This window comes from Oryza brachyantha, chromosome 4 (assembly GCF_000231095.2).
Source record: "Oryza brachyantha chromosome 4, ObraRS2, whole genome shotgun sequence".
NCBI lineage: Eukaryota > Viridiplantae > Streptophyta > Magnoliopsida > Poales > Poaceae > Oryza > Oryza brachyantha.
In genome coordinates this window covers 17,752,846-17,776,191 of record NC_023166.2, presented here as the reverse complement: position 1 = coordinate 17,776,191, position 23,346 = coordinate 17,752,846, and the positions used below count along the sequence as shown (strand labels likewise).

General features: G+C 43.9%; 4 protein-coding genes across 4 annotated transcripts; 2 read left to right on the top strand and 2 right to left on the bottom strand.

Moving 5' to 3' along the window:
- Positions 1-24: 24 nt before the first annotated feature.
- LOC102707489 (pentatricopeptide repeat-containing protein At3g22150, chloroplastic) lies at positions 25-3,173 on the bottom strand. Its single transcript, XM_015836078.2, has one exon. It carries the CDS (start codon positions 3,071-3,073, stop codon positions 674-676), a length of 2,400 nt encoding a protein of 799 aa, XP_015691564.2. The 5' UTR covers positions 3,074-3,173; the 3' UTR covers positions 25-673.
- Positions 3,174-3,575: 402 nt separating this feature from the next.
- LOC102710488 (pectin acetylesterase 7-like) lies at positions 3,576-8,404 on the bottom strand. The gene is made up of 13 exons (XM_006652700.3): positions 8,325-8,404; positions 8,053-8,195; positions 7,832-7,914; positions 7,582-7,708; positions 5,676-5,755; positions 5,514-5,600; positions 5,163-5,287; positions 5,005-5,065; positions 4,795-4,848; positions 4,631-4,708; positions 4,360-4,465; positions 4,078-4,226; positions 3,576-3,937 (listed from the first exon to the last, which is right to left on the bottom strand). The coding sequence occupies exons 2-13, from the start codon at positions 8,192-8,194 to the stop codon at positions 3,830-3,832; spliced, it is 1,200 nt and encodes a 399-aa protein (XP_006652763.2). The 5' UTR covers position 8,195; positions 8,325-8,404; the 3' UTR covers positions 3,576-3,829.
- A 3,432-nt stretch (positions 8,405-11,836) lies between these two features.
- On the top strand, positions 11,837-15,845 carry LOC102707212 (maltose excess protein 1-like, chloroplastic). Its single transcript, XM_015836271.2, has 9 exons — positions 11,837-12,323; positions 12,401-12,556; positions 12,633-12,923; positions 13,086-13,175; positions 13,999-14,100; positions 14,185-14,303; positions 14,955-15,017; positions 15,116-15,177; positions 15,380-15,845. The coding sequence occupies exons 1-9, from the start codon at positions 12,078-12,080 to the stop codon at positions 15,460-15,462; spliced, it is 1,212 nt and encodes a 403-aa protein (XP_015691757.2). The 5' UTR covers positions 11,837-12,077; the 3' UTR covers positions 15,463-15,845.
- A 401-nt stretch (positions 15,846-16,246) lies between these two features.
- On the top strand, positions 16,247-23,295 carry LOC102706654. Its single transcript, XM_040523242.1, has 9 exons — positions 16,247-16,742; positions 18,335-18,908; positions 18,999-19,070; positions 20,546-21,081; positions 21,192-21,440; positions 21,843-21,977; positions 22,084-22,266; positions 22,439-22,600; positions 22,713-23,295. Exons 1-9 carry the CDS (start codon positions 16,476-16,478, stop codon positions 23,115-23,117), a joined length of 2,583 nt encoding a protein of 860 aa, XP_040379176.1. The 5' UTR covers positions 16,247-16,475; the 3' UTR covers positions 23,118-23,295.
- The last annotated feature ends 51 nt before the right edge of the window (positions 23,296-23,346 follow it).

Genomic DNA, 23,346 nt, shown 5'->3' with positions numbered 1-23,346 from the left:
AAAGAAGTGTTGCTAAAAGAAGCTTTGGAAGAGGTCCACTCGAGTTTAAAACATGTAGTGCATGATTAGTTACAGATAATTCAACACAAAGTTCACCTTTGCATTGGCCATAACCATGTGGGAATAATATTCATTTGAGATGCTGCATATACATTTACAACAAAAGAAAAATATCGTTCACATAATCACATTGCTCGTATGATCGTGTATCCGAGTGCTTGCTCTTGACATATTACAGCACCAATTGGATCTAAAAAGCACATGACAGTACCCACCTTATCACTAGAAACAATTATAGGCAATTGCTGTACAGTTCACACAAAATTCGTCTAAGGACTGCGCTATGCTTGTCAAGTACACAAGTTACAAACTGACCACCTGTAAGAGCAACTTATTTTGCATCTGGCCGTCGAATATTGCATGCGCGGACTCTCAACTGCATGCATAGATTTATGTCGCAGCAACAAGTTTATTGTGTGGCCGTCTGATATTGCATGCGCGGACCGAGTTACCCTGCAGTCAAATATTCCAGAGGTGCACCAATTCTGATTACTGAGTGGAGACAAGTCAGGTAAACCGTAAACCAGGAGACTAATCTGTCAGCCTGTCAGCATGAGCTTAGACCACAAAAAATCTCGCGGCATTCCATGTTACGTGCAGTACTTTCAACTTGTTAAATGACTCCATCCATACTGCCGGTATCACCATTCAGAATCGAGAAGATGTGCTCATTTTCAAGGTAATTTTGTTTTTTCTCAATAAACCTGTGTTGCGATGCTGTGTTCTGGATTTTAATCCAACTAGAGCCTGCTTCTTTCTTCAACCCCCTTGCCTTCATTTCCTTCCTCAGACTATCAGCACTACTCCAGTTACTTTCAGCAGCAAGTACTTGTGACAACAAAACGTTATAGCCTGCATGACCATACTGCTTCTCGATGTCAAGCAGCTTCTCTGTCACCAATTTTGCCAACTCCTGCTTGCCCTGAGCTCGGCAGGATACAAGCAGCGCTCCCCAGATGGCAACAAAGTTGCCCTCCTCCCCCAGCCGCTCGATAAACTCGTATGCTTCCTCCACCCTTCCTGCTTTAGCCAACAAGTCTGCAACACAGCAGTGGTGCTGAGGAGTAGCTGAAAGTCCAAATGCGTCCATTGACCTGTACAAAGCTAGTCCTTCGTCGACCAGTCCAGAGTAATTACATGCTGAAATCACAGACAAGAAAGTCACTGCATCGGGTTTTAATCCCTCTGCTAGCATGGAGTTGAAAAGAGCAAGCGCATTTTCGCCGAAACCATGCTGACCAAGACCAGATATCATTGTCGTATAGGTGACAGTGCTCTTTCCAGTCATGCCAGCAAAGACGTTTTCTGCTATAGTGATCTCACCACACTTAGAGTACATGTCAATAAGAGCTGTACCTACGAAGACATTGGTATCCAAACAATGGCGCACCGCAAAACAATGTATTTGCTTCCCTGCACATCCTCCAACAGGATCACATGCAGGTAGCACCGAAGCAATTGTCACTGAAGTAGGTTCAAGACCTGCCTCAAGCATTGCCCGGAATACTAAGAGTGCCTTTTCAGGCTGCCCACTCTGTGTGTATCCTGCTATCATGGCATTCCAAGTGACTTCATCCCTCTTGGCATTTTTAAAGCTGTCAAACACTCTCTGAGCCATTTCTACACGGCCAGATTTTGCATACATGTCTATTAGGTAGCTCTCCAAGCCCTCACCCTCAATGCCATGCCTGATAAGGTAACCATGTGATTGTTTACCAATCTGAAGGTCTCCAGTATTTGATGCTGCAGACAGAACTGCAGTCAACGTCACAGAATCAGCAGCAAAACCTGATTTCTGCATCTCATAAACCAGCAACAAACCTTCCAAGTCAAAATCATTCTGCACAAAAGCAGTCACCATGGTATTCCAAGTAACAATGTCCTTCTCTGGCAAACGGTCAAATAGATCAAATGCAGTTTGGACATTGCCACATCTCGAGTACATTACAACTAATGCATTACCCAGTATTACAGGCAAAGTCCTGTGCATTCCTTTAATCAAATAGCTATGCAGCTGCTGACCCAAGCTAACATCCTGTGACTGTGAGGCTGCTGTGAGGGCTGACAAGAAGGTCACAACATCCAGGGGAACCTCTCGAGATCCCAAAATTTGGCTGAAGAGATCAATGGCTTCAGAAAAGTGGCCATTTTGTACATACCCAGTTATCATGGTATTCCAAACCTCAGTATTCTTCTTGGCAGCATGATCAAACACTCTGCGAGCTGACTGAACATCGCCAAATTCAGAAAACATGTCGATTGCTGAGCTCACAACAAAGAGATCATTGATATACTCTATCCCATGCTTCACAAGTAATCCGTACAGCAGGAATGGCCAGCTTGGATCAGCGGCTACGGTTGCCGGAAATGTATTCACGAAGCTGACTGGCGTGGGCCTGAAGCCATCCTCAAGCATTCGCACAAATAGCTCGAGGGTTTCCTGGGGACGCCTGGTCTTAACGTACCAGCCGAACAGTGTGTTCCAAGAAACGACATTCCTCTTAGGCATTGTGTCGAACAGCCTCCGGACGACGTCGACGCGTGCATCCCTGTACCTCACGCAGGAGGCGTAGAGGTTGAGGAGTGAGTTGCGGAGGACGGCGGTGTCGGGGAGGGAGCGTGCGCGCCGCAGGAGGTGCGCGTGGACGGACCTCCCGAGGCGGAGGCGGCGGGAGCGGGAGCAGGCCGTGAGCGCGGAGGAGTAGGTGTAGTGGTCGGAGCGCACCGGCGGGCGGGCCGCATGGTTGAGGAGCGCGTAGAGGCGGAGCGCCTCCTCCGGGAGCGCGCGGGACACGTAGGCGATGAGGAGCGCGTTGCAGAGCAGCGTCGGCGGCGGCCGCGGCAGCACCTCCAGCAGCAGCCGCCGCGCGTGCTCCAGCCGCCCCTGCTTGCACAGCTTCTTCACCTGCGACGCCGGCGGCTTCCTCCTCCCGCCGCCCCCGCCACCGGCGCCATTGGAGGTGGTGGTCGCGGCGGTGGCAGAGAGCGAGACGGCGCAGCGAGGAGAGAACATGAGAGGGTGGCGCGGCGCCTCGCGGTGACGACGTCTCCACCCCTGCAGCTTCCGCTCATCTCCTCATCCCTTCCGTTGCTTCGCGCGTCGCCGAGCTGGGTGAGCCACAGGCGCTTCGATGGCAGAAGCGTCTTTCCAGAATCCGCTTTCTATATTCGGCAGCAGCCACTGCCCCCCCTCCACCTGGATCTGAACCGTTCGATTCGAATCTAACGGGCAACATGTTTTCCCGGCCATGACCCATAGATGTTCGCAAGCACGGCCCTCCGTCCGTTCAACTCGCAACCGCCGCCATTCGCCTGCACGCCGTCGCCTTCCTCACCGGAGGAGCCACCGGCGGCGTGTTCGTCCTTCCGAACTCCGGTTTCGGCGTCACTGCGGTCTAAATGACATGGCAACATGTCACATGAGTGACACTAAAGTTGTGAAAGGATCCAAGGGTCTAGTCCTATCACCACCCCTAATGACGTCACATTGGCATTTGGCACTGCAACTCTGCAAGTTTGTTTTGCATCTTTTCCTTTGTTGGTTCTCAGTCTCAGTAGAGGTAAACAGAAAAAAATTAACACACTGGTTATGTTTACTTGTTTATAATCCATCGTCGACAAAGGCACAGAGCCAGAATGGAGAAGAACAGAAGAAATCGTTTATGGGAAACACCTATCTGTACCTATCTATACTCTGGACGGAGAAGGCCTTATTGCTTAGCTTGATATTTAGCAACACAGAAGCATTGAACCGAAGTACAGGTAGTGCTTATTCATCATCACGGTTCTTGCAGGTTGGGTTGCAGGGATAGGGGCAATCAATCCTCCGGGATACTTCCCGATCGTAGAACCAGTCTCCTACCGCTCTACCAATTTGCTGCAATCACATAGAAACAGTGCATATTGTAGTAAGCAGCTAACTTTTGGGTTGGGCTTGCTACACTTTTTCTATATTTATTCCGTGCTAGTCATGTTCTGAGCTCTGAATTAACGGTTCAGCATTTGAAACAGACTTACCGTCTTCTCAACTTTAGGTGAATCTTCCTCGAGCCATGTATCTTGGGACCCAGATTGGCAATGGGCATGGCACGAGTCTATGAACATGCTCATAGTGGGAGGAGATTGCCCTGGTTTCGGAAGCGCTGCCAGAAACTCTGCCCTGAAATCTGTGCCAAAGATGAAGTGGATCAGACAAACAAAACATTGAACTCATGTAATTTGAGGGGTCTAGCAACCTGCACTAAAGATTAACTCATACTATAATGGAATGATGGGTGTGACTTATAAATAAAATCTCACTTTGCAAGATCGTGAGCTGGCTCGAGGAGCAGCTCTTTATATCAAGCTTGCATTGGGCCCAAGTCTTCTTTTTGTCAGCGGCACTAGGTGCTAGGACGTTCTTGATCTGCAATTAAGGTGCTAGCTTATTAGTTCTCTTTTCATAAATTTAGAATCATCTGGTGCAGTCTATCTTATTCTTGACTGAAGTTCTTAAACATCAAGACTCAAGATTACATACTGCAGAGAAACACTACAGTTTTACAGTAGTAGGAGAAGCTGAGAAATTTACCTGCCATGAGTCATATGCTGCATTAAGTATGAATAACGGTGTGCGCAGTGTTGGCACTACGTTCTGCGGGAAGAAGCACTGCAGTAGTTTTTGAAAATTAGCACAGAGTCAATGAGGATTCAGGAGTGTTTATCCCAGTTAAGTGCCCAAAGGCCAAAACTGACCATATCAGGAGACATCTTTGATGTGCATGAAACTGGCAAATTTTTAGCAGATTCCTGCAAGATAGTAGCTCATTAATCTGTAAAACTGCACGCAAATGTAGTATTGAAACATTTGTGTTGATCCTTAAGAAAAGGGTGCCCCCCAGACTAATTCCCGGGGCACTGAATTTAACATACAGCTTAGGAGTGTAAATTCGGAAATCCACATACATGTAGATTTACGATCTCCTTGTAGAATGTTCTAACAAAATTATTGCCGGTGATATCCTTTCTGCAATGGCAATAGCAATGTTTATTATGTTATTTTTTAAAAAAAAATAGGAAAAATAATACACATAAAAAAACTGTCAGAACCAAATGGCGCGTACCCATCAATAAAATAACCAGCATCAGAAAAGCACTTGACCTTTGCCGTTGCTGGAAGCATATCTCGGAATTTGTCACAGTGCAGTATGGCAGACAGACCTCCAGCCGAACAGCCAGAAAGAAGAGCCTGCAGTGGATGCAATTGTTCATCTCTATGAGGCTATGACCATAAGATGTAAGCTTTATGCAGGAAGGTGGTGCGATGTAAATTAGCGCAGGAGCAATTGAGCATGCTTGTTTGTGTTCGGTAGCCTATGCATTTCTACATTAATCGTAGTTACGTTCCTAGTTGATGTTACTATCAAAGTATCAGTGTGCTGTCACTGGGTGTCAGCAGTCAAACTTGAACATACATTTTGTGCTTTGCTCATCCCCATCGACAATAGTTCTTCGATGATGGCATTCCAAACCCTGGCCCCTCTGTAATGGAGGTTTGTCGACTGCATTGCAAACGTGTGGTTAATCTCAAATCTACGGCATAACTGAATGTACAATCCATAGGTCTAGATATTTACAGTTTCCACTGTTTCAACGTCACCAGTAAACGATGAACCATCACAGTATCTGATCTTCACCCTGTTCCAGTTGTAGAAATCTGCGTAATAAGAAAGAACACAAAAAAGTTAGCTTCTGTGTTGATGGGGTGTAGTTTTTTTTCCCTTGTAACACATCTGGGTTGTTACTCCTGCTTATTGAAATATACACTACCACCACGCAAAAATATGTAGATAATCTTCTGTCCACACCCATATGCAAAAATCGATTTTTACGGATGGACGTTTAAACCGGCCGCATATGAAAATGAGGTCATTTTCATCGGCAGGCGGCTTAAGCGTGCGCCTGAAAAAAATTTATAGTTGACAACCTTTTAATTTGATGTTGTTTAGATGCCCAAATATAAACAAACTACCTTCGATGAAAATGTGCTTTATATCAAAACTATAGAGCTCAACTAGACCTACAACTTTGTAATTGATGATTGTCTTATTTAAGATCATTTAAAGAACCAAATAAGCATTACAAGTTGGAGATGTGAAGTTAAAAGAATAGTATATTGCTTTTAAATACAACAAACACTTGATAGTAAGAACTGGTGTGGATGGATTTGAGGTCTTTAAGTTTAAATCTTATAAACCATACGCATGCATATTTCATGCAAAAAATAGTGTGCTATGTGAATGTGTGTAGGTGTATACTATAATTCTAAAATAATTTTTGGTTTTTTTTTTGGCACATAAAAATATGCGGCCATATTAAGACACTTGTATGTGAAAATCGATTTTCAGACCACCTTAACCAGTGGCGGAGCCATCTATATGGCGAGCTATGGCGGCCGCCATATCTGGCCGCCGGCAAAACCCCTCGTCATACTCAGTGTTGTACATCGCGCGTGTAAAAGATGATTTATAAGTATTGTGATTTATATGGAGTACCATTCACATGATGATTTATAAGTTAATACATTATAGCTTTATTTTATTTTACATATGTGGTTCTTATATACAAATTAGAACTTAGGCCGCGTTCGGGGTAAGGGAGATAAGTTAACTTATCCAGCGGGAAAACGTAGAAATAGATTAGTACATGATTAATTAATTACTACTACCTCCGTCCCATAATAACTTTATTTTTTGTTTTTCCGTATCCAACGTTTGACCATTCGTCTTATTTGAAAAATTTGTATAAAAAATTAAAAAAATTAGTCACGCATAAAGTACTATTCATGTTTTATCATCTAGTAAGAATAAAAATATTAGTTGCAAAAAAATTTCAAATAAGACGAAGAGTCAAAATATTGTATCAAAAAACTGAAAATGATCTTATTTCGTGATGGAGATAGTAATGGTTAAAAAAAATAAAATAGATTAATATGATTTTTTTCAAACAACTTTCATATAAAAAATTTTTGCAAAAAAATACACCGATTAACAGTTTGGAAAGCGTGCGCGTAGAAAACGAGGGGTATAAGTTAACTTATAGAGGGCCGAACGCGACCTTAGTAGTATTAAGTTCGTCATATGTAGATTTTCGTCCTGGCTCCGCCACCGACCTTAACAACAACCAGTGAAAATCGATTTTCCTGTATCAGCCGACTAGTCACTTGTGAAAAGTACCCATTTTCACGTACACTTACTTGCAAGCGGCTGGTTTGGCTGCCTGTGAAAATAAGTTTTAGCCGTATAAAAAAATGTTTATGTAGTACTGATAATTGGCATTTCTCCTACCTGTTTACTTTTATATGGGATTGAAATGTTAGATTACATTGTGGTGGGCTTATGGCCTCCTCCTATATTTTTGATGCGTTCACCACATTTCTTTGTTTTGAATGTCATAACTAGGTTTCGAATTGCACGGTTATCGTGGATACAGATGGGAATGCTGAATGGTGAAAGAGCACACGAGACATGCCACGTGACGTACCAGGATTGTATTTCTGACTGCCACCTAAGATCCCTGAAAATGAGAGCGGCCTCATAAATTTGGAAGAGCCCCTGAAGTTACCCTTCCGGACAGAACACTCTTGAGAATTCCTGCACCAACCTCCCCCCTTCCAAAGCGAGCAGAAGAACATGTTAGCTCAATCAATCATCCATATATATATATATATATATATATATATATATATACGATCTAAATCGCATCGTCTTCTACGTGTTTAGAGATTAATCACCTCCATATGAACCAGCCAGTTGTTGGCACCAGGACCAGAGCCAGGAGAGAAGTGGTAAACTGGGGGGCTCCCATCCAAGCAAACTGCACCACAGAGAACAAAATTTAACCGTGGTTCGCACAAATCAAGAGCGGCATTGTGATTTTGTTCTCGGCAATGCTTCGATATGGATGTGAAGAAGAAGAACAGAAACTACATTGTTGGAGCACACACGCACAAACCTGCTCCCTTGCTCACTGCACTCTTCAGGAACACCATATCCACGTCGCCCGCCTTAGCAGACGCCACCAAGAGACCACCCATCACCAACGCCATCGCTGCTCGGGTCAGCCATGCGCCGGACGCAGCAGCAGCAGCAACCATTCTGCAAAGGCAACAACGTCTTCCCTTCCTATCAAATGCCCCAACTCCCAAGAGGCCGAGAGAGAGAGAGAGAGAGAGAGACCATATATTGATATCAGCAAGATGCGAGGAAGAAGTCAAGAACACATACGCGTGTGCGCGTCGGAGAAGAACACGGAGAAAGAAAAGGTGACTTCTCAGGCTTGAGACGCTCGACCTCTCACCACAGCTGGGAGAGGAGTCGTGCTGCGAAGAGCGAGAAAGTAATAAAGGGAGGAGGAGAGAACAGGGTGCCGACAGTAACGGGGCGTCAAGCAAAGAATATATGGATGGCTCTCAAAGCAGCTAGCACCCTACTAGCAAAGCTGAAATAAGTTGTCATTATTTGTTTACCGGACGTTCTAAAGTGTCGATGGACGATAAATATAGCTGAATCTATAAAATTATTTAGAGTAAATTTCACAAAAACCCAGGTTTAGAGGTATATGTAACGCAAAACCTCACGTACAATGATTTATTTTAATAAGAGCATTTTTCTTGTCCTTAAGGAGTTACCACGAGGTATCACTGTTTTCTATATAAATTGATACCTCCTAATGTACCTCTCCTGATATACCTCATGGTATCTTTTCAAGGATGGGAAAAATGGTCTTTTAAGAAACCTCATGTTTTAAGACTAAATGCTTCAAGAAACCCCAAACTTAAGCTTATATTACCTATTTGGCTAATATATTTATGCATAGTTTTAAAAAATAGTATGTGATATTTGAAAAGTTCTAAAATTAAATGATTTTTGAAAAGTTCAAAAAAATGGTAGCTGGTGAGAAACATTCCCACCCTCCTCTTTTTGTTTTTATTATGTTTATAAGCCAAAATTTAAATTTTTAACTTTAAATTTAGAGTTAATTTTATAGTTTTTTATTGTATTTTACTTTACCATATCGATAAAAACACATACATAAAAAATATTTATTTATAAATTATTTTCTATTTACAAATATGTCATAAAAGCCAAACAATCACCCTCTTACAAAAATAGCCTCGAAGGTTAGGAAACGATAATCGAGTGTATGTTATCTAAAAAGAACGTGCCCTAATGCGCTCCTAGCTATTTCTATCCTAATCTTTTCGTTTTTCTCATGCTTATAAATCAAATTAAAATTTTCAACCTTAAATTCAGAGTTAGTTTTAGGGTTCATTTAGTGTAGTTTATTTTTAGTATTGACTTTTAGATTGTGAAGATCACTCATATAAAAGTTTTATTTATAAATTATTTTTTATTGGTGAACATGTTGTGGAACAATCACCCATTATCTCAGCATCTGCATGGCAGATTGACAGGGAAAGATTCTTTGCCCACTCACTGCCTCCACGAGCATCGCATCGTCACTATAGTCTTCAGCAACACTTCACCGCTTACTAGTGGGCAGTGCATAGAGGGATCTGACGATCCAATGGTAAATCTCGGTTTCTTGCACATCCCCTGTAGTTCTCTCAGAAACGAGCGAGGGAATTCAGACGTCGCCTCGTACTGTCCCATTTTTGGCGATTTGGCCTGGGTCTCTGAAACCTGTGTGTGTGAGGCCGAGGATGATGGGAGTGGGCGCGATCGAGGGGCCGGAGAAAGAACGGAAACCGCGTCGCGCGCGACTGGTGGTGCTCACGTGAAGTTCCAGCTGCTCGCTCGTGTCGTGTGGCGAGAAACCATCCAAACGCCCTGTCCTGTTTAGTGTCCAGTTTTGTCCACGATCAGCCAACGTAACGTACCTCCTGGTTTGCCTGAAGGAATTCCTCGCCGGCTTTCCGAATCTCCGGCGATGAACGAACCCAAGTGACCCCCGGTTTTGCGTTTGCTGCGAGGGAAACAACGAGATGCCGCCGCCGGCCGCCGCCGCTAGACGCTAGTAAAGCTAGGAACCAGTATCCGACATGCCTCGTGCATGGTCGTCGTCGGTGAAGAAATGGCTGGCAAACACCACGCTGCATGCAGCAGTCTGCGGGCTGGGCCCATCAACCATGTGCAGCCGCGGTGGACGCACACCGTCAGAAATGAGTAACCCATCAGCCCGCGCCTCGTAAATGCACCGCGATCACATGGGCCACACTGTCACCGCCGGGAGAGAACCAGCCCGCACCAGGAGGCAGCGCACGCCCAATCCAGAAGAAAAAAAGTTCATCTGAGGTCCCTTAACACAAATTTTCGTCCTCCAACATAAAAACTAGATTAAACGATTCTCTCAACTGTCAAAAAAACCAGTACAATGACATTTTCAACTCATGTGGCACCTACGTGACTAATTTGACTCGGTAGTCATATGACGTGGCAAAATTTAACAATTAAAAAAATAAAACAAAATATCTGACGCAAGGATGGCTGGGAAGAAGGAAATTTAACCATTTGCCACTCTTACGAGTGATCTTAATCTCATGTGTCCATGGCATGTGGGTCTGGATCCACATGTCATAAACACATGTGAGTGGCAAAATGTTAAAGACCACTTATAAGAGTGGTAGGTAGTTAAATGCCCCCGGGAGAGGAGAGAGGAGGCGACATCAACTCACTGTGGAGACAGAGAGAAAAATGGGGCCCATTGATAGGTGGATTAAGTATGTAATTTTTTCTAAAGCAATATATAGACTTCTCAAAGTAACCAAGAGAACAACACATCATAAATTCTAGAATACTGCATCATAAGAAGAAACATTCATGACTAATATTTTTAAAAATATTGCTATTACTTAATCTCTTCACTTCCATTCTACCATTTGGTGTGACTTTTGCTGTTGTGATCACCCTACAACCTCTCCCACTGATCGCATCACACTATTCCAGGAGGGGACGTAGGCTGGAGGTGGCGCTGGGGCCGACGGAGTCGTGGCCGGAGGGAGCTGGAAGCGGCGCCTGGTCTATTGGCGTCGGTGGCCGGCGCTGGCGATAGGGGCGGTGGCTGGAGGGGGCTAGAGGAGGCGGCGGCGCCTCCGGGGCGGAGCAGGATCTCGTCGGCGCTGAGACGCACGGGGCGGCGGGGCTGGAAGCGGGCGGCAAGTCGACGACACACAGGCGGCACCGCAGAAGCCGCCTCCGCTTGCACGCACGGACGCACCGTCCTGCTGCTGCCTGCTGCTGCCTCACGTGAATAACATGTGCGTAATCATCTGCCCAAGGAGTGCACTTTGGGCCGGCCTGAGAGACTGGGTTGGGCCAATTTCATTATTTCATATGAGGTTACTGTTCGGAATTTCGAAAATTTTTCTAAAAAGTTTTCAACCGATTTTGTGTTCCAGCAAATAGTACTCTTATCGTATCCGTTTCTGAAAATATTCCGATTTCGATACCATTTTTGAAAATTTTTTAAAAAAATCCGACTAATTGGTTCTATTTCCGAAAACAGGTCTGAATTCCGGAAAAATTCCGATCCGTTTTCAACCCTACCTATAGGTTGAGGACTAAGTTAAATTAACAGTTGAGGAACATATTATATTTGGAATTGCGGTTTTGGGATAAATATCGAGCTTGCTATCAAGTTAAACAACCTTAAATAAATTTATTCTTTTCCAATAATCGACGAAAAAAAGGAAAGAAGGAATTTAAAATAGAAATAAAGGGGTACAAGAAAAAGCACAGGAGCGGTAGAGGGACAGCAACGGCAGCGCAGTGCGGGGGCCGGGGCGCGGGTCCATCGGATCGGGAGCGCGCGGCGAGGCAGGCGGGGACGCACACCTGGCGTGGCGCGACGCGACCGCGGCCGCGGGGGGCGCGCGTCCTTCTCCTTCCTCTCCCCTCCCTCACCTCACCTCACGTTGCGCCTCCCATCCCCTTCGCTCGCTCGCCTCTGCCCCGCCTCGTGAAGCCTCTCGCTCTCGCTCTCGCTTTCGCCACCGATTCGCCCCCAGAGCGCCGCCCATGTCGTCGTCGCCGTCGGTGCCATCCGTGCGCCTCCCGCTCCTCCGGGCGGCGCCACCGCGGGCTGCCCCGCTCTGCCGCGGCCGCGGGTGGAGCGATGGGGCACCGTCTCCCGCGCTCGTCGTCGTCAAGCCGCTCGCGTGCAAGGCGCCCGCGTCCTACCACTCCGCGCTGCTCCTCCACCGCCGCCGGCGGTATGCGCTGCCCCCGGTTGCCGCCACCGCCACCTCCAAGCCCGTCCTCAAGGTACGAGTATGCGTGCTCCTGGCGTCCCTTCGCTCCCGACATTGGCGGCAAATCGTGAGTAGTGGATTGGCGCGTAGGACCCGAAGAAGTACCAGGAATGGGACTCCCTGACGGCCAAGTTCGCCGGCGCCGCCAACGTCCCCTTCCTCCTCCTGCAGCTCCCCCAGATCATCCTCAACGCCCGTAACCTCCTCGCCGGCAACAAAACCGCCCTCTTCGCCGTCCCGTGGCTCGTACGTCCCACCTCACCTTCAATCCCCTCCACACTTTCCCTCATTTATTGATTTGTCTATTGATTTTGTGTCTCAGGGGATGCTCACCGGGCTGCTCGGGAACTTGTCGCTGCTGTCCTATTTCGCCAAGAAGAAGGAGACAGGGGCAGTCATCGTGCAAACCTTGGGTGTCATCTCCACCTATGTAGTCATTGCCCAGCTCGCCATGGCAGAGTCCATGCCATTGCCACAGTTTGTGGCCACTTCAGCAGTTGTGGCCGCTGGGCTGCTATTGAACTTCCTCAATTACTTCGGGTGGCTCCCGGGAACCCTCTGGCTGCTATGGGAGGATTTCATCACAATAGGTGGCCTTGCTGTGCTCCCTCAGGTGAGAATGACCATCCAGCTGTGTACCCGTGTCACATTACAGATTTAGTTGCCGCCGCTGCTGTTGCTGCTATGTCTTACAGTGTTATGTTCCAGACTGTGAAATTAATCCAATTTTAAGTGTGATTCGGGTTCCCTCTCTGAGTATGAAATCAATGTGCAGGTTATGTGGTCAACGTTTGTTCCCTTCATCCCCAATAGCTTACTGCCTGGAATAATCTCTGGTTCTTTGGCTGCCACCGCCGTCGTAATGGTATGACACATACTCATAACTTAAGGATTATTTGTTCGAACTTCATGTGTGTTTGCTCTACTGCCATCTCAATGTCTTTGTAAGAAAAGAAAAAGGTCATAAGTAATTAGCTGACCAAGGTAAATTTTTGGATGAGATAGCTTTTAAGTGCAAACCTAGTATGATTTTGGGATATAGAATAAGCCCCACACTTCATCTCCATTTTTCTTGGCTGTAGCTTCTCTAAAGTAAAAGTCGGAATGAATTCCATTATCTCAAAAAATCTCCATTTTTCTTTTGTTAATTGTTGAAAATTTTGCACGTCGGAACACCGAGGTAGATAGGATGTTTTCTCTACCTTTTAGGATAAAAGTAGTGTGAGCATTTAAGGAAGGTCTTTGTGTAAAGTGTTTGCATGAACTATAATGAAGTTCAGTTCCATATTAGGGTGCAATGTTTACTAAATATTTTACATTTTCTTTAGTATGCTACCTGTATGCTTATGACTATTTTTAGCATGGCACTAATATCGCTTTCGTGTTTTATTTAGCATTTTTCAAATCTGCTTTTTATGTGTGCATATCTAAAGATGTCCAATCTGCTTCATAAGGAAAATTTTGGTCAATAAGAATGGTAGGGCTCCATGGCATTCTACATAGAAGAAGGCAAAGTATATTTACTTTGCTTAACCTTTCTTGTATATGTTTATTTTAGGGAATTCTTAATGATTAACGGAATTTTAGATTAAAAATAGGTTGCAGTCTCATGATGCAATGTCCTGTTTTACCATATTTACACTAATCTTGTGTTACCTCTTGATATTTTTTCTGTACATTAAATTCAGGCAAGAATGGGAAAGCTTTCTGTGGGAGGTACTAAATTGGTTGGATCATTATCTGGCTGGACGGCCACACTTCTGTTCATGTGGATGCCAGTTGCGCAGATGGTATTTAAACTTTCACATTTGTAGCACTTCTAAATCACCTAATACCGAGACACTAACTTAAAATATGTTTTGTGGTTTCTGCAGTGGACAAATTACCTCAACCCAAGTAACATAAAAGGGTTGTCACCTTTCACTATGTTGCTTGCAATGATTGGAAATGGACTTATGATTCCTCGTGCTGTATTTATCAGAGATCTCATGTGGTATTTTATTTATCTTCAACCTTGACTACTCCTTTAAAACTTCAAGCAAAGCTTTATGGGAAAAATGAAATAAAATAAATTTCTCTTCTAAAAGAATCAACTGCACGGAATCTGCTTTCCACTTTGTCAACAGATATAACAAAGGTGTTCCTAATCACATCCTCCTGGCTTAAGAGTTGTTGCACAGTATAGAGACTTCTACATATAGTTTTATCACATATGGGATGGTTGTGCCGGCTTGATAAGTATCTGAACCAGGAGCTCTTAGTGGATAAAACACTACTTCTATAGGAAGTGTCTGCTGTACATGAGATGAAGTCATAGGGCAAGAGTTTTCCACTAATGACTAATAAGGCAATCTAGTGTTTTCCAAGTATTTCTTTGAAAAGAAAATTCCTCCCAAATGGCTTGTTTGCTAAAATCTTCAGTGCGCATTACAGACAATAAGTTGCATGTTCATTTCCTGAAATTAGGATTGGAAAAACTATCAACATCGCATTCATGGAAGTTCATGTGCAATTTATTTTTGTGATAAAAGATGTATTTGTTTCTGATGTTTTTCTGCTAGTTACACTTTCTCATCTTTTTTTTTTTTGCCGTTGTACTGCATTCATATACGGCCCCTGATCATGATACCTTTAATAAATTTAGGTTCACTGGTTCTGCCTGGGCATCTTTCCTACAGGGTTGGGGTAACTTGGCCTGCATGTACTGGTATGGTTTTATGACTAACCTGGCTTACCATAAGAGTTTTTATCACAGTAACTCCAACAAGAATGGCTAACCCCTGTACTTTAATATTCTACATTCAGCTTCCATAGCATCAGCAAAGAATCTTTCTTGGCAACAACATTCGGACTTCTTCTGTGGCTAGGTTTCTTTCTTCTCTTAACTCCATTTTGTTTTCTTCATAAGGAAAACCCTTCAGTCAAAATTTGGATATCTTTACCTCAAACATTTCAGCATTTATTTGACTTACAACCATAGTTAATGCATGACTGAATTGTTTGATGAGCTATTAGTGTGCATGGTTGGTTTCCTGATCATATGTGCATTTTCTTTTACCTTTTTCCCAGGACTTACTCTCTGGAGAGATACAATTGCCCATGGTAACAGCTCACCCATGACATCTTTGAAGGAGCTTCTTTTCGGAAAGTGAATAGAGCTCCAGCATGTCCATTAATCCATATGTCCCAGCAGCAAACTGCTGCCAGGTAGGAAGTTCTCCGAATACAATAATTTGTGGTGACTTAGCAAAAACCTGTTCGATCCTGGCATTGAGATGAAGCACTCTGGTCGACAACTTCTTGTCGTGGTGAAACTGGAGCCTCCCAAGCTTGCAGAAAGCGGCATGTGCTCCTACAGAAGTTACCAGGTGGCCAGCTTGTGCATCTGGCAGAGAAGAGTACAGTGTGTAGCAGATCTTTTTTTTTTTGTAAGAAAGAACTTTATGATTTTCATCTTGAATAAGATTGTCAGGTCATGCTGGTATGGAAATATGCAACCACTGGCCACTGTCCTTTAGGTCATTGGTGATGTCCAAAAGCTTCAGCCGATTCGATTCCTGGTGATTTGTGCTTTCTCGGTTATTTGTTTATTGTGCAATGTTGAATTTTTTGTAGTTGTATAATTCAATTATTATTGCTTTGACTCGGAATATTTTCTTTGCATATCATTGGAAAAAAAATTCCTTGGATAAACCAAAGAATGTCCTGCTCATGGACGACCGAAGATAGGGCCCGGTCCAATCCAGCTTAAAGCCCACAAGTACTAATTAATTACCATTAGTTAATACTCCATTATTATTGTGACGAAATCTCCAGTTGAAATAAAATAGTAAAAGTGAATGTGGAAATGAGACGAACGTAAAGACAGCTAGTGTGAACCGTGGAGGCCCCGCTCTCTCTGAACCGATCGCCCCGAGGGGTGTGAATGGGCGGAAAAAGTAATGGCAGGCAGCGGCGAGAGGCGAGAAGAAAAGCGAGGCGAGGAGGTCGCGTCGCAGCGCACGCAAGCAAACCAGAGCGACCGAGCGAGCAAGCGCGCGGCCGCGGCGGCGAGCAAGCCCTTCCGCCGGCGCCGGCGCCGCGCCGGGCTCGCTAGGGATTCGTGCCCCCGTCGTCGTCGTCGGCGGCGGCGGGAGGGAGCTGGAAGTGGAAGTGGGGCGGCGAGATGATGGAGGGCGGGTGCGGCGAAGGGGTAGGAGGCGGCGGCGGAGGAGGAGGAGGAGGGAGGGACGAGCGGGTGCCGCAGTGGGGGGCGCAGGAGACGCGGGAGCTGATCGCGGCCCGCGGGGAGATTGAGCGGGAGGCCGTCGCCGCGCGCCGCAGCGCCAAGACGATGTGGGAGGCGGTGTCGGCTCGCCTCCGGGAGCGCGGGTACCGCCGCACCGCCGACCAATGCAAGTGCAAGTGGAAGAACCTCGTCAACCGATACAAGGTGCCCCCGCTGCTGCTCCCTTCCTCATCTGCTTTGCTTCCCGAATGGTCTCTGCCCAAGTCCCCATGCTGCTGCTACGCTGTGGCCGGCAAGCATTCAGCGATCAGTTCCGAACTATACGAGCAACGGATTCTCCTCTAGAATTCATACATTATGGCGACCAGAAATGCATTGATAGTTACAAGCATCTTTAGACTTTACGCTCTGGGCCCCCCAAATTGTCTCTTCTATCTCGAGAGCTACTTTTGGGGTTGTTAGGATCTAGGAATATGTTCCGTTTGCAGTTTTAATTGCAGTAGCATCTCAATCATGGAGGTGATTGAGATAGTGAGGTATCTTTTAGTCCTCTTGAACAGCTGTTCAACATCTTTTGGGAGGATTCCCTTCTGATGTTATAGAGAAGCTGAGAGTAGAGGCCGGGTTTAATATAATCCATTATCTAAAAAACACCAGGCATTACTTCACATTTTGATGGAATAGCTTACCTGCTAGGACTGATGCAGTGGCGTCTAGTTTTGCATTGTAGATTGCTAGCATAATTTGGAAAATGATGTGTTCCAGTTGCACATATTTGAAGTGCTGCTAGTTATCTAATGAAATGTTGAAGCTCGAATAGAAATGCTGGTGTTATGCTAATTTACTAGGCAGAGTTGCTTTTAATCCTTTCTCAGCAAAAACATACTTTCCTTGCTCCCCCACAATGATTGTCTAGTAGTGATGCTAGCTGCTTCTAAATGACAAGCATGAAGATGCCTTCCGTTTTGCTCTGTTCTGAGGTAAAAGCTATCTGTTTGAGGCTACAAGAGATAGCTAGAAATGTGCCATCAAGAATGGGTAGTCACTCATGGTAGAAAGGAGGAATAAATGTGGCCTTCCATTAATACATTTGGTGAGTTGGTTAATATGGTAACATCTGTGTCGATAATAAGCACTAAAAATCAAGGCATAATCTGTCTGCTTTAGGGAAAATTCGAGTAGGAAACCTTGCAGAATTTGTTGTCCAATGAAAGAATGTAGTTTGTGATCACCAGCCAGTTTTTCTGTCAAAAAAGGGACAGTAATATTTTATTCGTTTTACATTGCCATTCTCCCTGAGAAATTGCATCGGCAGTTCCTAAAAATGTGGCAGTTTCTTTGCTTTACCATGAGCATTGATAAAACTGAAATTAGTGTTGTTAAGTAAGGGGTGAAACTAAGTAGCTAAAAGGTTGTGCATTTCAGGATTAGAATGGTCTAGTTGAATTCATCAGAAAATAAGTAGCTAAAAGGTTGTGCAAGACTTTGATGACAGGCATATGGTAAGATAGACCAAGTATGTTTCCCAGTTATAAGGTAGAAATTCCATGGTAGGGTTATGAGATCGAGAGCCTGCTGTTGTTGGTTTTGTGGGTGTTGGGTCCAATTTTGATCTCTAAGTTAAAAAATGTCTTTTTATTCTTGCACAAATGCAGTTGTTATGAAGCTGTGGTTAAATAGGTATTGTTTGAGCACCTTTGTCGACTCGCCGTGAGATTACCGCAATGATAGCTTGACTTTCATTATTCTTCATTAGCTAGGTTAATAAATCATTTCCAATTCATCGTTTTCATCAGGGAAAAGAAACATCTGATCCGGAAAATGGTAGGCAGTGTCCTTTCTTTGATGAACTGCATGCAGTCTTCACTGAACGAGCTAGAACTATGCAACAACAACTCCTTGAGTCTGAATCTGGGCCATCTGTTAAGAAGAAACTAAAGCGGCCTAGTGGTAATTTGTCATCGGAGGATTCGGACGATGAGGAAGATGCCGGTGAAGAAAGTGGCGATGAGAAACCCTTAAGAGGCAGAAAGAGGAAAACTACTGATAAGAGGCAACAATCACAGCGAAGGGCAGAAAAGTCGAGGACTAGCATTTCAAGCATCCATGAATTGTTGCAGGATTTCCTGGCGCAGCAACAGCGCATGGATATTCAGTGGCATGAGATGATGGAGAAGCGTTCCCGGGAACGACTTGTTTTTGAACAAGAATGGCGACAGTCTCTGCAAAAGCTGGAGCAGGAGAGACTGATGCTGGAGCACACCTGGATGGAACGAGAGGAACAACGAAGGATGAGAGAAGAAGACCGAGCTGAGAAAAGGGATGCCCTACTGACCACACTCTTGAACAAACTGTTACAGGAAGATCTGTAGACAGTGATGCACTGATGCTTGGCCTACACAATTCATAGTTACTGTAGCTGATATTGTTTTCTTTCATGCTCTATTCAATTCTTTGTAGCTACTGCAGATACTGTTCTTGGAGTGAACATTCCTTGTAGCATTTCCATTAGGCTTTTAGGATTCTTTACCCGTTCTTTAGTGTACTAATTTTAATACAATATTTTATTGTGGATGTAAGTATCAGACCATAAGTTCGATACAATGGTCCATATATGTTTCATAGATGGCAGTATTTCAGCAAGTTTTTGACCTTATACAAAAAAATTTTAAGTAACTGTGTGGACTTCAGAGTTCAGAAGAACCAGCCTGTCTTGAATTTTTTTGCACAAGAAGGTTCACTGCCCGTTTGAAATATATGACTATTACGGACAGTTGCTTCTAGGAATGAATTAAATATTAATATATATTATAAAGCTAATAAATAACTTAGAACAAGCCATTTAAGCAGTGTTAAAATAATTTAGAGAATCATAATCCATCAGCCATAAGCTAGATAGAGGGTCCATTCTTAGCATATTGTAATGAATTTATACCTCTTTAGGGTGTTATACTATTTTTTTTAAAAAAAACTTTCTTCATCGGTATTTTTTTAGGAGCAATTTTGTTCTTACCCCTATTTTCGACCTTCCTCTTTTTTAGGGTTTTCATTTTTATCCATGCCTTTTTAACTCAATTCACATTCTGCCCATCTTTTGGATGGAATATACTAACGGTGTTAAGTTAGTCATCAAAGTACCATTTTATCTTTTATCGAGAATTTTATTTTTATCCATGTATTCTTAATAGTGCTTCTGTTGATTTATATATGTTATTGAGATTTAGAACAGAGGGCAAAGCAACAATGATAAAAAAAAATATAGGGATAAAAATAAAATTTCTGGCAAATGGTAAAATAGTATTTTAACAACTGATTTAATACCGTTAGTATCATCCATCCAAAAGAGGAGCAGAATGTGGATTGAGTTAAAAAAATGGGTAAAAATGAAACCCTAAGAATGAGGGGTAAAATCAAGAACGAAATTATCCCTATTTTTTTAAATAGTTTTGAAACTCAATTTGTTAACTTACTAACACTATTTATTTAATTCATTCATCCGTTTCGTATATACTCCCTTTGTTGTATATACTCCCTCTGCTCTAACATTAGTGACTTAAAACAGTATTTTTTCTTGACGAAAAATAAAATGTTTTTTATTTTATAATAGATATTTAATGATATAAACGATGATATTAAATAGTATTATCTCCGTTCCACATTACAAGACTTTTTAGACTTGGCTGGATTTATTTGTGTGCTAATGAATTTAGACACGTATCTAAAATTTATATATTGATATATAGATGAATTTAGATATATCTGGAAAGTTTTATAATATGGAACAGATGAAGTACGAGTTAAAAATATATTATAAAAAGATAAAATGATGATCGTTTTAAAAATACATTGTTTAACCGTTTCCAAAAAGGTGAGATGATATTTTTTTTAAATATACCTATTGTTTAACCGTTTGAAATACGCGTTTTATATCGTGATCGGTGTTAAAAAAAAACTAAACTGGGCCGGTATTTCAAGGCCACAGCTGCGCCCAGCCTTCATCACCCTAGGAAAACGTTTGGGAATATTGGCATTTGGGATAAGATGGATCGATCGACCGATCAGTGGAACTGGAAGGGTGTCAATGGAGGGGAAGCTGCTGCTGCGTCCCCTCCTCTCCCACCCTCGCCTCCCCGTCGCGGGCCTCGTACCCAGCCGTCGCCTCCGCGCCTCCCGCATCCTCCTCAGCGACCGGCGCCCGAGGCCGAAGGCGAGGCAGCTGGGTGTTTCCCTGCGGCGCCGGCCAAGCCACCAGACCGAGACGACGCCTAGCCGCGGAGGCCGGGAGTGGTGGGCGCCAACCGTCGTGGCGGGGTTGGTGCTCCATCTGGCGCTATGCTCCGTCGCCTTCCTCTTTCCCACCTATGCACGCGCCTGCGTGGGCGCCCTCCCGCCCCCACCTGCCGGCGCCGTTGAGGTGGAGGAGGAGGATGACGACGAGGAGTGGAAGGTCGCGTTGCAGCAGTGGAAGTCCAAGACTTACTCCCTCTCTGTTCCCCTGCGGGTCGTCGCGCTCCGCGGCTCCTTCCCTCCTGCGTGGATCAAGGTCCTGCTCAAACACTGCAATTCATCTTCGAATACTAAGCTATCATTAGAATCTAAGCCACCAGATGGTTCTATTAGTTAATGGGGGTAACTATGTGTTGGTGTTTCTAGGATTTTGTTGAAGCTCAGGGGAAGAGGATCAAATTCAGCCCGGAGTTCCGGAGTAGCCTTGATGCGCTCTTCTCAGAGATGTCACAGTGTCTAGAGAAGGGTCAACTTCAGCCGAAATCCACAATGGCAGCTGATGTTGTTTCCATTGGGGACTCTTGGCTCGGCTATGCCATTCGTAAGGGATTGTTAGAGCCTGTCAAGAACGCTGAAGAACAGGATTGGTTTCGTAGCCTAAGTGACAGATGGAAGGTGAGAGTTGAAAGTTGAAGCCTTTTTTCTTAACAAGTATGATAGCTGCCTTGGATGCCGCAGTAGCTAATGTTTAGGTATGGAGAACATTTTTCTTGCTGAGATATAATTTGTTTAGGTCATAAAGCTTTCAAGAAAACCATTCTAGTATTTCAAAATTACAAAAGACTAGGCCACTCTGTACTCTTGTTATTTTATAGAGTAGCACCTAGGTCTATTGCTTGTTCTCTGCTTCAGAGAAGGCATTTTTGCATTTCATATCTGAGAATATCTACTTCGATTACTTGTTTCATTGACTATTCCTTTTCTGTGACTTAATGGAGAGGACTGTCGTTATCTAAAAAAATGGAGAGGACTGTAAGCTGTTATTTCTATTTTCAATTTTTCATTATAGTCTACCAGATTCATCTGTGCAGGAACCACAATGGCGATGTAGATCCTAATGGCTCAATTTGGGGGGTTCCATACAGATGGGGCACCGTGGTCATTGCTTACAAGAAAAACAAGTTCAAAAGGCATAACCTGAAACCAATACAGGTAAACATTTTCCTAAATAAAATTTGTAATACTGACTTCTTCCATGGCATTCTATGTAAATACATATCACCCAGTAGGTGTTTCAATATTGATGTGTAATATGTAGGACTGGGAGGATCTGTGGAGGCCTGAACTTGCTGGAAAAATTTCAATGGTAGATTCTCCTAGAGAAGTTATTGGTGCAGTCCTGAAGTATCTAGGATCCACATATAACACTAATGACATGGAATCAGAAGTGAATGGTGGTAGGGAAACTGTCTTAGAAAGTTTGACTCAACTACAGAAGCAGGTCCGCACCAAATAACTTGCCCTTTCAGCCCTATATATTATGTTCCATCTGTTCTCTATCTGACAACCCAGAATTTGGGTGAAAAGGCTGCACATGTCTTAATATTAGGAATGAGTTAACTTTTGAAATTGTGATGTCTGACACAATATGTATTGTCGCTTGCGTTTTGTAGGTTCAACTATTTGATAACATGAACTATCTTAAGTCGTTTGGAGTAGGAGATGTATGGGTTGCAGTAGGTTGGAGCAGTGATGTCATTCCTGCTGCAAAGCGAATGTCTAATGTTGCAGTGGTGGTTCCCAAGTCAGGCAGTAGTCTATGGGCTGATCTATGGGTATGTTATGATTTTCCAATGAATAACTTACGAATTCCCTATGGCCATTATTGCATTGTTTGATGTATTGGTCTCAGTCTCTTATTGGTTTATCTGATCTTATGCATTCTAGGCGATACCGTCTGCGACCAAATTTCAGACTGACCGAATTGGCGGCAGAACAAGAGGCCCATCTCCGCTTATCCACCAGTGGTTTGACTTCTGCCTGCAGAGCGCTAGGAGCTTACCCTTTCGGCAAGATGTCATCCCAGGAGCATCGCCATTGTTCCTTGAGAACCCGGTGCCTGAAGTTCCTCAAGAACGAAACAAGAGAAAGCCGAAGCTGGACACGAATCTTGTCAGGGGAGCACCACCCCTTGAAATCCTGGGAAAATGCGAGTTTCTAGAGCCTCTATCAGAAAAGGCACTGGACGATTACCAATGGCTGATATCGAGAATGCAGAGACCACATCGTGGTCTATTTGGAAATTTGTTGCAAAATATATCGAGTGTACTGAACTTCAAATCAAGAGCTTAAAGAATTTCACAGTTTGTCTGTGGTTCTGTACTTATGTTCGCCATCATCTCTGCGGTTTGCTTGCATGTCAGTGGTCTGGTGATTTTCCGACTGGAGAGGATTTGAAGAAACACTTGCTATTAATTAGTGGGGTGCTATTGCCTCTTCACATGCATATAAGAAAGATCATTTTACAGAATACTGTAGCTTATGGAAATCATCATGCCTGAATCCTCTTCGGATAAGAGCA

Bases quoted from the DNA above. Each gene is read 5' to 3' on its own strand.
- LOC102707489 (XM_015836078.2), bottom strand. From the start codon at position 3,073: ATGTTCTCTCCTCGCTGCGCCGTCTCGCTCTCTGCCACCGCCGCGACC.
- LOC102710488 (XM_006652700.3), bottom strand. From the start codon at position 8,194: ATGGTTGCTGCTGCTGCTGCGTCCGGCGCATGGCTGACCCGAGCAGCG. The intron at 7,915-8,052 runs GTTTGTGCGTGT...TCTGTGGTGCAG, and splicing joins TGCAGTGAGCAAGGGAGCAG to TTTGCTTGGATGGGAGCCCC. The intron at 4,709-4,794 runs GTCAGTTTTGGC...AAACTACTGCAG, and splicing joins CAAAGATGTCTCCTGATATG to TGCTTCTTCCCGCAGAACGT.
- LOC102707212 (XM_015836271.2), top strand. From the start codon at position 12,078: ATGTCGTCGTCGCCGTCGGTGCCATCCGTGCGCCTCCCGCTCCTCCGG. The intron at 12,324-12,400 runs GTACGAGTATGC...ATTGGCGCGTAG, and splicing joins CCTCCAAGCCCGTCCTCAAG to GACCCGAAGAAGTACCAGGA. The intron at 13,176-13,998 runs GTATGACACATA...CATTAAATTCAG, and splicing joins CTGCCACCGCCGTCGTAATG to GCAAGAATGGGAAAGCTTTC.
- LOC102706654 (XM_040523242.1), top strand. From the start codon at position 16,476: ATGATGGAGGGCGGGTGCGGCGAAGGGGTAGGAGGCGGCGGCGGAGGA. The intron at 22,267-22,438 runs GTCCGCACCAAA...TGCGTTTTGTAG, and splicing joins TGACTCAACTACAGAAGCAG to GTTCAACTATTTGATAACAT. The intron at 22,601-22,712 runs GTATGTTATGAT...TATGCATTCTAG, and splicing joins GTCTATGGGCTGATCTATGG to GCGATACCGTCTGCGACCAA.